Here is a 14,730-nt window from a genome sequence, read left to right as displayed (position 1 = left end):
GAGAGAGAGAGAGAGAGAGAGAGAGTCGTGTGCGACAATTAAACCATGAGTGTTTAGTGCTGCGAAGGTGTGTATATATTATACCTTTGGGAGTAATAACTGTTTTATAATACCTGGGTAAGTATTCTGAGTTGTCTCCGTGTGGTGTGTCAAGAAACAAAAGAAAATAAGATAATGCGATATTTGGAAGAGAGAGAGAGAGAGAGAGAGAGAGAGAGAGAGAGAGAGAGAGAGAGAGAGAGAGAGAGAGAGTAATTGCGTAGGTTGAGACATTAGAATGCAAAAATTAAGATTATTGCATAAAGGATAGAGCAGAAAATATATATTCGTTCACCATTTTTTGGTATAAATGACGTCTCTCTCTCTCTCTCTCTCTCTCTCTCTCTCTCTCTCTCTCTCTCTCTGTCTCAATTTGTATTTTTCTGTTTCAACCTACACAATTACTCTCTCTCTCTCTCTCTCTCTCTCTCTCTCTCTCTCTCCTCTCTCTCTCTCTCTCTCTCTCTCTCAATTTGTATTTTCTGTTTCAACCTACACAATTACTCTCTCTCTCTCTCTCTCTCTCTCTCTCTCTCTCTCTCTCTCTCTCTCAATTTGTATTTTTCTGTTTCAACCTACACAATTACTCTCTCTCTCTCTCTCTCTCTCTCTCTCTCTCTCTCTCTCTCTCTCTCTCTCTCAATTTGTATCTTTCTGTTTCAACCTACACAATTACTCTCTCTCTCTCTCTCTCTCATCTCTCTCTCTCCTCTCTCTCTCTCTTTCTCTCTCTCTCTCTCTCTCTCTTTCTCTTTAAAATGTTATATTAGTTAATCTAAACTAAATAACAATCGTCATAAATAGAACAATATTTCTTTAGCTCATTAAGAAACAAAATTTTTGAACATGATATGATGAAAATAAGAAAAAGGGAAGTATTATAATGATAATGTGATAACGAAAGATAAAGAGGTTGAACGAAATGATGATGATAATGAATACGTTTTATATCTATTTATTGATAAGGAAGTAATATTGATTACAATTGTAATCATAATAAATGAAAATGACTATTATAATGAATGATGAAAAATACAATGAATAACGGGATCATTCTTCGTGATAATAATAACAATGACAAAGTAAACAATGATTGTAGTCACTAATGATAATTATGACTCACGATTGTTATCAATAATAATAATTATGACTAACGATTTTTATCAATAATAATAATTACGACTCACGATTTCTATCAATAATGATAATTACGACTCACGATTTTTATCAATAATAATAATTACGACTCATGATTTCTATCAATAATAATAATTACGACATACGATTTCTATCAATAATAATAATTACGACTCACGATTTCTATCAATAATAATAATTACGACTCACGATTTCTATCAATAATAATAATTACGACTCAATTTCTATCAATAATAATAATTACGACATACGATTTTTATCAATAATAATAATTACGACTCAATTTCTATCAATAATAATAATTACGACATACGATTTTTTATCAATAATAATAATTACGACTCACGATTTTTATCAATAATAATAATTACGACTCAATTTCTATCAATAATAATAATTACGACATAACGATTTCTATCAATAATAATGATTACGACTCACGATTTCTATCAATAATAATAATTACGACTCAATTTCTATCAATAATAATAATTACGACATACGATTTTTATCAATAATAATAATTACGACTCAATTTCTATCAATAATAATAATTACGACATACGATTTTTATCAATAATAATAATTACGACTCAATTTCTATCAATAATAATAATTACGACATACGATTTTTATCAATAATAATAATTACGACTCAATTTCTATCAATAATAATAATTACGACATACGATTTTTATCAATAATAATAATTACGACTCACGATTTTTATCAATAATAATAATTACGACTCAATTTCTATCAATAATAATAATTACGACATACGATTTCTATCAATAATAATGATTACGACTCACGATTTCTATCAATAATAATAATTACGACTCAATTTCTATCAATAATAATAATTACGACATACGATTTTTATCAATAATAATAATTACGACTCAATTTCTATCAATAATAATAATTACGACATACGATTTTTATCAATAATAATAATTACGACTCAATTTCTATCAATAATAATAATTACGACATACGATTTTTATCAATAATAATAATTACGACTCAATTTCTATCAATAATAATAATTACGACATACGATTTTTATCAATAATAATAATTACGACTCACGATTTTCTATCAATAATAATAACTATGACTCACGATTTTCATCAATAATAATAATGACTCATGATTTTTATTAATAATAATAATGACTCACGATTTTCATCAATAATATTAATGGCTCACGATTTTCATCAATAATAATAATTACGACTCACGATTTTCATCAATAATAACCATGACTCACGATTTTCATCTATATTAATAATTACGACTCATGATTTTCGTCAATAATAATAATTACGACTTACTATTTTCATCAATAATAATAATGACTCACGATTTTCATCAATATTAATAATTACGACTCATGATTTTCATCAATAAAAATAATTAAGACTTACGATTTTCATCAATAATAATAATGACTCACGATTTTTCATCAATAATGATAATTATAACTCGCGACATTCATCATCATTAATCACTACAACTCGAAATGATATCAAATCAAACTGAGATCGTCATGAATAAATATTCCAAACTTGCCGATCACAAGACGAAACGAGGAACATACCCATGAGTATTATCGATGGTCTCCCAAGCATAGAAAATTAATAATGCTTAACCCGCTGTATAATGCAGCCAATACATTAGCTGGCATTACTAATCATGCTTAATATTTGGATGAAATAACAGACTGGAAGGAAAATCGATACCGCTTAAGTACAAGATCAGAAACAAAGGCCCCGGGAAGGGAAGTCTAGTCATGTGTAAATAATTACTGCACAAGTATGCAAATGAGGTTATAATACATATTATGTATAATAAGGGCATTATGTATAATACACACATACTCATATGTATAATCATATATCGTATCTCTGTGTATGTACATCTAAATACAACAATTTATATGTATATCTATACATTTTAATTAAATATAATATATACGTATAAATACATATATATATAAATATATATATATATATATATATATATATATAATATATATATATATATATATATATATATATATATATACATATATATATAAACGTAATTTTATATACTTATTTATCTATAAATATATATACACACACACACATATATATATATATATATATATATATATATATATATAGATATATGTGTGTGTGTGTACTGTATATACATACATACATACATACATATATATATATATATATATATATATATATATATATATACATATATATAAACGTGATTTTATATATTTATTTATCTATAAATATATATATATATATATATATATTATATGTATACTGTATAAATACATACATAAATACATACATACATGCATAGATATATACACACACATATATATATATATATATATATATATATATATATATCCACGAAACGTTTGACTTCGTAAAAAAAAAAAACATCCATAAAATTAGCTGCTTCATTTATCGAAATCGAAGACCCAGTAGCAACTCGTCAAACCGACTAAAACTTCTAGGATAAAAACACATTCTTCAACTATAAATAATTTAGAAAAACAATTTCGCGTATTTACCTCTACCTTTACTTTAAGCAAGCGTATATATTAAAGCTTTTGTCATCAAAACATAAACAAATATTATAATCGAAGAAAAAAAGAAAACGTAGAATAAACTATAGTGATTTAAAAAAAAAACGAATTGAAATAAACTTCATGGATATAAAGAAATAGATTAAATGTTGTTACGAATTTATAAACTTCAACTTAATTACACATCGTAATAAGAATAAACATTACGAGTCCAAATAAAATTTCGTGAAAGAAAAATACAAAATAAACATTTCGATGATAAAGAGAATAAATTCTTCCTTTTTTCAAATAAATGAACAGCTATATAGTATAGAATATAAATATAATAAAAATACAATTAAAGATCTCAGACACCAAGAAAATAAAATAATAAATTCATACATTTCGAAATAATTATAAACATCTCGGAGGCAAAGAAAAAAAAATCCATATTCATTCCAATCAAACTAAAAACCATAAACACCAGACTAATAACATTCATCCTACACACACCAGAGCCTGCAGAGTGAAGAATAACCTACGCTAACCTACACAAAACCTTCATCAAAGATAAAAAAAAAAAAACGGAGTAAACAAAAGACTTACACGCATCCTCTGCCCACAACTCGAAGCCTTCCCATAAGTCTTTCGGTTCTCAACTTGGTAATTTGGCCAAATTTAAAATGCTTCTTTCTCTCCCCCCCCCCCAACACCCTTCCCTGTGGGTGGGGAAGGGGCACGTGAAGGGGAAGCCCCCAACCGCATCCCTGTGTCTGTGGGTGCGGGGTAGGTGAAGGGGAAGAGGGGGAGAGGGGGTGGGATAAGTATGAAGGGGAATAAAGGAAGAAGAAGGATGGTGATAGTATGATGGTTAGAAAAGGGAGGTAGAGAAGAGTTTGAGGGGAAGGGGGAGGTAGATGAGCTTTCTGAGGGGAGGAGGAGGAAGAAGGGGAGATAGAAAGATATTACAGGGAAGGAAGGGGCAGTAAATATTGAAACTAAGAGGACGGAGATGGTGAGAGAGAGAGAGAGAGAGAGAGAGAGAGAGAGAGAGAGAAGAGAGAGATGAGAGAGGAGAGAGAGAGAGGAACAACTATTGTAAGCAAAAGGAGCATATTAGCATGACGGGTAAGACAAGGAGAAGGGGAGTTTTAAGAGGGGGAGAGTGAGACGGGGGAAAGGGGGTGAATATAAGGAGGGGGGAATAAACGCTAAGGATAGTAGGTGGGCAGTGGACTAGACATGAAGTGGTAGGAGGGGGGGGGGGGGGAGAAACCAGATAATTCCCAGGCCTTGATGAAGAGAAAGGGGGAGGGGGAAATAAATCCTCCCTTCCCCCTCCCCCCGCCTAGGGAATCATTTTCAGCCGATCGAAGGAGTAAAAATGGCCATGTGCGCTGAAAATACAGTTGTATTATACAGTATTAGGGCCATTCCCTCGATGGTTCTTTTGTCGCCTCGCGGGAGCTCGAATGTATTCGTTGCAGTGCAATTGCAAAGGGGATATTCTCTTGTTTCTTTTGCTTTGCATTCTTTAATCGGAATTATATTTTGTCTTTTGAATTTCTTCATTTTCATTTTTTTTTTTTCGAAATTCTTATTCCGTTGTTAGGCTTTTCTATTCCAATTTGTTGTTCCTACTCTATAGGTCATGTATTTTATTTTAGATAATTTCTCTCTTAAATTATTTTAATCGGAATTTATATCTTCTCTTATGCGATTCTTTATTTTCATTTTTTCACAATTCTTATTCAGTTCTTAAGTTATCCTGTTTTTTTTTTGTTTTTTTTTTTGTTTTTTGTTTTTTTTTTTACTCTGTAAGTCAAGTATTATATTTAAGATATTATTTTATAATTCTTATTACACTTTTGTAATCGGAGTTATATTTTCTCTTATACGTTTCTTTATTTACCTTTTTTTCCGCAATTCTTATACAGTAGTAGCTGAGCTTTTCTGTTTTTTTGCAGTTCTTATTTCATAAGTCACGTATTTTATTATAAACATCTTTTTTTCTAATATTCTTATCAAGTTTTCTTTAATTGTTCCTTTCAGTAGTTAGTACTAAGAAATCAAAGTTTTTCTTAATTATGTTTTTTCGTTTGTACTAAGATTAAATTTTTTAGTTTTTTCTTTATAATTTGTAAATCTTACCCTCTTAATTTTATCTATTAACGTCTAGCTTTTGGCTGTCTATCATTATCTATGAATCTATTTTCCTTCTTTACTCTTTTCATTCAAGGATTTGGTTATGATTATTTTTGTCCTCTTTTTTAGGCAATTCTTTATTCTATTTTCTTTCTTAAACGGGTTTGTTTACATCCTTTTCCAATTGCATCTTTATCATATTAATTTTGCTTTCGTTTGGTCACTTGCTTTCGTTATTTTGTTTCCACACACACGCACACATACACACATACATACATATATATATACATATATATATATATATATATATGTATATATATGTATATATACATATATATACATATATATATATATATATATATATATATATATATATATATATATATATATATATGTATATAGATATGGATATATACAGTAGATAGATAGATAGTGTGTGTGTGCGTTTGTGCGTGTGTGTGCGTGCAGTTCTCCCGTTTAAGAGTTTAAGAGTGGCTCCAGAGAAAAACCAAAGTCACTGCAAAATTCATCCATTAACTGCTGAATCATAGATGATACCTAATTCGTATGATTATATAAAATTTGGTCAAAATTAAAATTATGTATTAAAGATCAAGTTAAAAAAAATGATCTGATAAATATGTTTCCTTCCGAGCTGCAAACAATAATAATAATAATAATAATAATAATAATAATAATAATAATAATAACAACAAAACCGGTCACCGGCAGCCAATCTTGTAGCTCACTTCACAGAATCTCTAATAATAGCGCAGTTTTCCTTGACACAAAGAAGAGAGATCCATATCAAATCTCGTAAGTTACGTCCGCCTTTTTCGCATAATGACCAACTTAAGAAAGGGTACTAGTTATCGTAGAAGGAGCAACGCTAAGAATGGGTTTTGTGCGGGCGCGCGCACGCCCACGCGATTCGGCCTTTTGCAAGTTAAAAGGGGGTCATATGTTCCATGCATGGCGAGTGTATGCTGTGTGCGTGTTTGCTATTGTCTGTGTCGTGGTTTTGCCTTTACGGATGTATGCTGGTACAGTGCTCGCTTTTGTTTACACGTGTATGCTGATTTCGTCGTAGGTATTTGGTTGTAATTTAAGAGAGAGAGAGAGAGAGAGAGAGAGAGAGAGAGAGAGAGAGAGAGAGAGAGAGAGGGAGAGAGAGAGAGAGAGAGAGAGAGACTGTAGTTTTTCTTACTTCTATTTCTGGTGTCTGATTTAAAGAGCCGCTGTGCAGAGGGGAGCAACTGTAAAGATTACGTGTTATGTGTTAGACAACATATATATCATCTCCTAGGATCGATACCCCCGCCTGGAGAGAGAGAGAGAGAGAGAGAGAGAGAGAGAGAGAGAGAGAGAGAGAGGAGGAGAGAGAGAGAGAGTTGAAACTTTACTACTTGAAGAAGTCATTTCCACTATAAAGCTGAACAACTTGAAGAATATCTGATACTTATGGAAATACAGGAGAAAGTGAAATGCAGCAAGAGGAGCGAATAGGGCTGTTCTATTTGATAGTTTTAAAACCCCTTCAAGGTCCTGCAACAATAAGGGAGGATAAGCTTCCATCATGAGGCTTTATACGTTCCAGTTTGGATAAAAGGGGAGGTCTGGCCTCAGAAAAAAATCAAAATTATTTTTCTTTTTTTTCAGTTTCATAAAAGCTGTAGGAATTGTGCTTACGTACATATATTGAACTTGTCTATGAGAATATTATAAATACCTGGGTAAAGATATGAACAAAGAATAAGATAAACAATAACGTAAAAACGTATAAGTGAATAGCATGGAAAACAATGGGAAGTAAGATAATTATTGCAAACACAACAGAAAACTTTAAAATATATATAAACAACAATAAACATGCAATAGTAACTAATTACCAAGAAATAATATGAACAATATCGAAAAACATTAAATGGCTAATATGGTAAATAAATAGAAAGTAAAAGAATGGTTAAAAACAATATAAAATAAAATGAAAATAGATATATGAACATCACTAAACAAACAGCATAAAAATTGTCAATACAAATAATGTAAAAACGCATAAATGAATGACATGTAAAAAACAGAAAGTACAAAAATAATAGAAAAAAAAAAACAATAGAAAATAACGAGTGAAATACACAAAGCAACGTTGTCAGAAAGGTGTCCGAGGGTAATACAAGTAGGGGCGATTGAACATTAATAACGGCAAATAAGGTCCTTGACCCGGGATTACTGAATAAACAGCTTAATGAGGAATAAATGAAGGAGGATAAATAATGAGGCTAATGAGTAAGCAAGGTGAGTATGAGGCCAAACAACAGCCAGAGAAGAGAATGGGTGGGTTTGGGTGCTCAGTTTGCACCTAAGTTGGTTCCTTTACTCTTCCCAGTTCTATCATCGCCTATATACAGTATAGTCTATCTATCACCACCTATTCCTCTATCTGTCAAGACTTATTCCTTTATCTATTACTCCTCTATCAACCAGCTCCTATTCCTCTATCTATTACCACTTATTCTTCTACCAATCACCACCAACTACTCCTCTATCTATTGTCACCTACTTCTCTATCCATCACCTACTATTCCTCTACCTATCACCACTAATTCCTCTATCTATCACCTATTCCTCTACCTATCTCCCCTAATTCCTTTATCTACCTATCACCCCTAATTCCTCTATCTATCACCACCTACTCCTCTACCTACCACCACTAATTCCTCTATCTATCACCTCCTGCTCCTCTACCTATCACCACCTACATGACTATTTTCTTCTCTTTCTCTAACACCACCGCTACTAACATCTTCTCTTCCGCGAAAACCACCATTACTATCACCTCCTTTATCTCAATTACCACCACTAATATCATCTCTTTCCCTTTCTCCAACACCATCACCAACAACAGTATTCCCTCCGTCTTCATCTCCAACACCGCTCTCAAAATCCTCTCTACCTCTAACCTATGTAATAACCCCTAATTTCACCTTCTTAACTATATCAAGCACCACCACCACTATCACTTCTCTTCCGCCAACATCACCACCTTGAAGGGACTTCAATCTTATTCTCAAAACACCATCAACATCTTTCTTCAACTTTTTTCACCATCATAACTATCACCACTTACACTCCCAACACTGATTTTTACTCCAACAATACCACAACCAATGACGCATACAATATCACCACAATTCCTTCAATTTCAAATCTTACACAAACCCCTTCCCCCTCCCCTTCCTCCTCGTCCTTCCCCTCCCCATCCCCCTCGTCCTTCCCTCCCCCCTCCTGCTCACCCTTCGCCAGGTCACGTGACTTCCTGTGGGCCCTCCTATTGAATAAAGTGGTAATTATATCTGGTAACACTCAAGTCAAAAAGAGAGAGAGAGAGAGAGAGAGAGAGAGAGAGAGAGAGAGAGAGAGAGAGGAGAGAGAGAGAGAGAGAAATTAATGTACTGCAGATTAATTGGGAAGGAAAAAAAGTTAAAAATGGAGGGAGATATAAGAGTAAGCCCAATAATAATAACAACAGACATAAAAACAGCTTGAAACAACAACGATCTTAACTTTGAAATTCAACAATATAACAGATTATGAAACAAATATAATTATAAAGCATGCTTTTTTTGTATTTACCGTAAAAGCACTGAAAATAAATAAAGTATAAAAAAAAATTGATGTATTTCACTTATTTTGAATAAGTAACGCAGTTAGCTCTGGAATTTACTTCCAAGCCATGTTTTCCCTTTATCCATTTTCCACCTTTTATGCAAAATCATTTTTACCTCTTTTTTTCAAATTGTCCTTCCAACAACAACAACAACAACAAATGCAGGCATTTCTAGCCCACTGCAGGACAAAGGACTCAAGCATGTCAGTTCATAACTGAGGTTTGGCCAGTTTTCATCACCACGCTGGCCACTGCAGATTGGTGATGGTGGGAGATTTTCATCTGATCGCTCACACCAAACCAACACAGTATTCATGTCCCTGACTAGCACAGCTTTGCTGATCATGCTAAAAGCAAACCTTTCACCACGTTAAGGTATCCACACTCAGAAATGGGCCAACTTAATACGACTCATAATAGAAGGAGCGATTCCCCCTCCAAAGCAGGACCCCCTATACCCCATATCCCTATCAGACAACATACTATACTACATCCTACCCCCCCTCCTTCCCCCTTCCCCGCATCCGTATTGCCAATAAAACCGCGCAATTCAATCGTCAACAATTGCGAATCGAAAAGTACCTTTTATAGCTTTTGTCATCGCATCCCTTTGGGGAACTATTCACTGAGTCTGGTAGGGGCTCTACTAGCCTTCCCCCCTCCTCTTCTCATATAACTCCCCCACCCGGACCCTTCCCCCGTGGCTTGATGTTGATGACGCCCCAAATGATAGACACCAAGTATATTCTGCTGTTTTTCAGTCTTGGTGCTTTATTGCACGAGGAGACTTTCTTGCATGATTCGTGCATGTGGTATTAGGAGTTCTGAGTATACAAACTGTTTTATGACACTCCAATCTACACCATCCCCCCCCCCCCCCCTTCTTCAACGTCGACGAATTTGGAGTAGGGTTGCTTTTCCATTCTTTTGCATTTTTTTTTTTTTTTTTTTGTGGATGGGGTGCTTGGCCTTTTACCAAAGAGGAAAGGCATTATTCTTATTTACACTTTGTCCATTTATATTAAAAGTAGAACTAACAACGCCCCCTCCCCCCCCCCCCTTTCTCTTCGAAGTATTTGGGATAGGGTTGTTTATTCGCCTTTTTTCTAATTTGGTTTTGACATTTAACCAAAGAAAGAAAATCAAAGAATTCTACTTATTTACACTTTGTTTTTTACAGCAATGCTGGAAAAATATAAAAACTAGAAAGCGAAGTAAATGACAAACTTCTTTACTGTAATGCTGAGTAAAATGTCGCTTTAAATCACCCTGAGTCTCCCAACGTTCATTTTATTATAATGCTACAATTTGGTAAAAGCAGATCAATATATCACACTTTCCCTGGCATCTTTTGCTGTTAGAACATAAAGAAAATTACTGTCACAAACATTTATTTCCTACTATAATAAAATGTTAGAAATTATTAAAACCCGAACTTATGCTACATCACTCCCTGTTCTGACATACTTTTTTACCGCAAATGCTAAAAGAGATGTAGCTTACTGCAATTCGAAGTCGTCAAAGTCGTCGTAGTTGTTACTCGAAAAAAAGAGGTAAACAAATATGTGTTTAAAAATTAGGCGAATAAGTCAAACTTTTTCAATATGGACATTTGCTAAAACAAATAATATAACGTTTTGAATAATTCCAGCTTAACTAAAACATTGTTAACTAAAAGATTATACAGTTTCCTGTTATAACATAATGATCCTGTTTCGAAACGACCAGCAATTTACATTCAAAATATTTGTATCGTGCACACATAAATACAGTACATACACTCACGCACACACACACTCACACACACATACATACATATATATATATATATATATATATATATATATATATATATATATATATATATATATATATGAGACAATTTTCCACTACAAACCTAAATATAAGAAATCAGGTTTAAAAAATCATTCCAATACAATTGAGAAGATAATTGTGAAAAAATGTCTGGTAAAATTGCATCACATTATGCCAGAGCACATTTCATTGCAATATTTAGAAAACCCAGTAGCAAATAAAGATTAGGTCATATTACTTCTCACCTAATCCCGACATATTTTACTGCAATCACAGAGAAAAAGAAAATGTCGAAATAAATTTGACATATTAAATCTCACTCAGGCCGGACATGTGTTTTTAATTAATATAAAATCCTACAGTGAAAAAAGATCGGTGTAAATTTAATGTACTTTTTACCTTATCAAAATATTTAATACATATTTAACAAGTTAAAAAACGAATATAAATCAGGTCAAAACCCTACAATTATAATAAAATTGAAATCAAATCACACTACATTACATCCCACCTTAATAAAATAAAAGGACTAAACGAACGAATAAGTATAAAGTAGGAACTCCTAAAAACAATGCAATACAAAAAAAATTCTGATAAGATAAAAAAGAAAAAAGCTGTGTCCTAGCATGACATTAAGATGTATTCGCTTAATTGCACATAATGAGTCCAATTGCTTCTTCAACTTACTATTGCGTGTTCGCTATCGATTCATTTCGAGTTTTTTCTTTCTTTCTTTTTTTTACGATGGGTAATTTTACGGATGTGAGCTCACGTCCGCGTGAGAGCGTACGCATGATTTTAAATTTGGATGCATGTCTGACACTGATTGTTTATATTAGCTTCATATATATATATATATATATATATATATATATATATATATATACACATATATATATACAGTATATACACAGTATATGTATATATATATATATATATATATATATATATACATATATATATATATATATATATATATATATATATATATATATACTGTGTATATACTGTATATATATATGTATATATATGATGATATTTACATCAATATACATACACACGCACGCACATGCGTACACACACACATAGAAGCATGTATATATATATATATATATATATATATATATATATATATATATATATATATATATATATATATATACACGTAGACCTCTACATCGATATACATACATACATACATACATACACAGATTCCTTACACTCGGATCACACAAGAGGCGGCCGAAGTTCGATTCCCAGGCAAAAATGAACCATTAAGACACATTCCATTAAATCCCATTGCACATCTATGGTTTAAAAATTTGAATATGGCACTAGATAGCAAATCAACTATTGTGGGTCATGGGAAGCTAAGATAAAATCACATGGCTTGCAACCTCACCTGAAAAGAAACGTCATTCTCTAAAAGGTATAGATGAATAAAAGATAAATATCTTTAATGAATAGTAATTTCCACCTAACGCAAACAGACCGAAGTACGGACGCCGATTCCGTGTGGCACGCGCATGCGTGGTTACATTGCAATTAAGAAATCATATTTCGAAAGCCCTCTAAAATAATATGGGTCAATGGCGTGTGTCATGAGGTTTTTTTCCTCCTAAATGTAGATTAGCACTCAGGTTTATATGCTAATCTCTGAAATATCAATATCCAACGAAACCTTATCAATAAAACCCCTTAATATACCCCATCTAGAAATGCTTTTCGTCTCCCCATTGTCAATAATGATCAACGACAGTCACGTGATTGGTCTATAATCCATGACGACACTCACGTGATTGGATTATAATCGATGACGTCATAGCTCCCCAAGGAGTGCCATTGGCCGGGAAGAGGTATGACATCACGGGAGTCCCAAAGGAGGACGAGCTATCGGTTACGGGCGTCGAAGAAGCAAGTGGCGGGTAAACAAAGAGAAAATAAAGGAGAAAAAAAGAAATCACAGTGTTTACACAGGAGGTGAAGGGACGAAGAGGGGACGCCACTCGAGTGGGATAAGGGGAAAAGACTCGTAATTATCCGGGTAGTGATTTAGGGCGCAGGTAATGCTCGACGCTGTTTAGAAAAATGGCCAAATTGCTGCCCGGATGATGGCTCCTTGGAGAGCCATCACTCGCTCGGGTCTGACATGAAACCCTACTTCACCCACCCCCACCCCCACCCCCACCCTTCCCGGGCCATGACCAGACATTCTCTCTCTCTCTCTCTCTCTCTCTCTCTCTCTCTCTCTCTCTCTCTCTCTCTCTCTCTCTCTCTCTCTCTCAAACACATACACACACTTGACTGACACTAACTTATTTTTTTCACTTAAAAATTTAGTTTTACTGACTGACTGACTGACTGACTCACTCTCTCTCTCTCTCTCCTTTGCCTAACGTGCTGACTTATTTCTTTTATCTTCACAATATACTCAGTTTATTCTTTGCTTTTTCTTATAAATTATGATTATCATTATTACCAATATATTTGTTTTTTTAGCAAGACAGTCTAAATAACAACACTAAATTTCAATATATTGATAACCGTTAATCTTAACACTTTAAAGGAAGTGAACCTATGATGAGAGAGAGAGAGAGAGAGAGAGAGAGAGAGAGAGAGAGAGAGAGAGAGAGAGAGAGAGAGAGAGAGAGAGAGAAAAAAAAAACTTGATATCATAATGATGTCTGGGTTTCATAGAATAATTTTTTTGGGGAATTTGGAACACTTACCGAACTATGTATACAAACACACACACACGTGCATATATATATAGACATACATATAAATATATATATACATATATAAAAATTATACATACATATATATATATATATATATATATATATATATATATATATGTATATATATATATATCATTACAAGCTAAGCTACAAACCTAGTTGGAAAACCAGGATGCTATAAGCACAAGGGCTCCAACAGGAAAAATAGCCTAGTAAGGAAAGGAAACAAGGAAATAAATAAACTGCAGGAGAAGTAATAAACAATTATAAGCAAATATTTTAAGAGTAGTATCAACATCAAATTAGATCTTTCATATACTGTATAAACTATCAAAAACTTTAGAAAAAAAAAACACAGAGGAAGAAAAATATGATATGATATAGTGTCTGAGATTACCCTTAAGAAAGAGAACTCTAACCGTAAGACAATGGAAGACCATGGTACAGAGATTATTATTATTATTATTATTATTATTATTATTATTATTATTATTATTATTATTATTATTAATAGCTAAGCTATAACCCTATTTGGAAAAGCAAGATGCTATAAGCGCAAGGGAAAAAGTAGCCCAGTGAGG

At 32.8% G+C, this 14,730-nt stretch overlaps 2 protein-coding genes across 2 annotated transcripts in view; one reads left to right on the top strand and one right to left on the bottom strand.

Annotated features, from left to right (window-relative positions):
• Positions 1 to 14,730, top strand: part of LOC137658635 (fez family zinc finger protein erm-like) — a 119,219-nt gene that overhangs the window by 64,611 nt on the left and 39,878 nt on the right.
• The window catches only part of LOC137658994 (micronuclear linker histone polyprotein-like), a 17,405-nt gene continuing 11,447 nt past the window's right edge, over positions 8,773 to 14,730 (bottom strand). Inside the window, exons 5-6 of the mRNA XM_068394097.1 lie at positions 9,140 to 9,254; positions 8,773 to 8,886 (exon numbers count right to left, since the gene is read on the bottom strand). Of these exons, the coding sequence (XP_068250198.1) occupies positions 8,773 to 8,886; positions 9,140 to 9,254 (229 nt within the window). The remainder of the gene's footprint in view (positions 8,887 to 9,139; positions 9,255 to 14,730) is intronic.

The sequence above is a fragment of the Palaemon carinicauda genome, chromosome 19 (genome assembly GCF_036898095.1).
Source record: "Palaemon carinicauda isolate YSFRI2023 chromosome 19, ASM3689809v2, whole genome shotgun sequence".
NCBI classification, from domain to species: Eukaryota; Metazoa; Arthropoda; class Malacostraca; order Decapoda; family Palaemonidae; genus Palaemon; species Palaemon carinicauda.
Note: the sequence above shows the minus strand (reverse complement) of the source record. Positions and strands in the feature narration are given on the sequence as shown.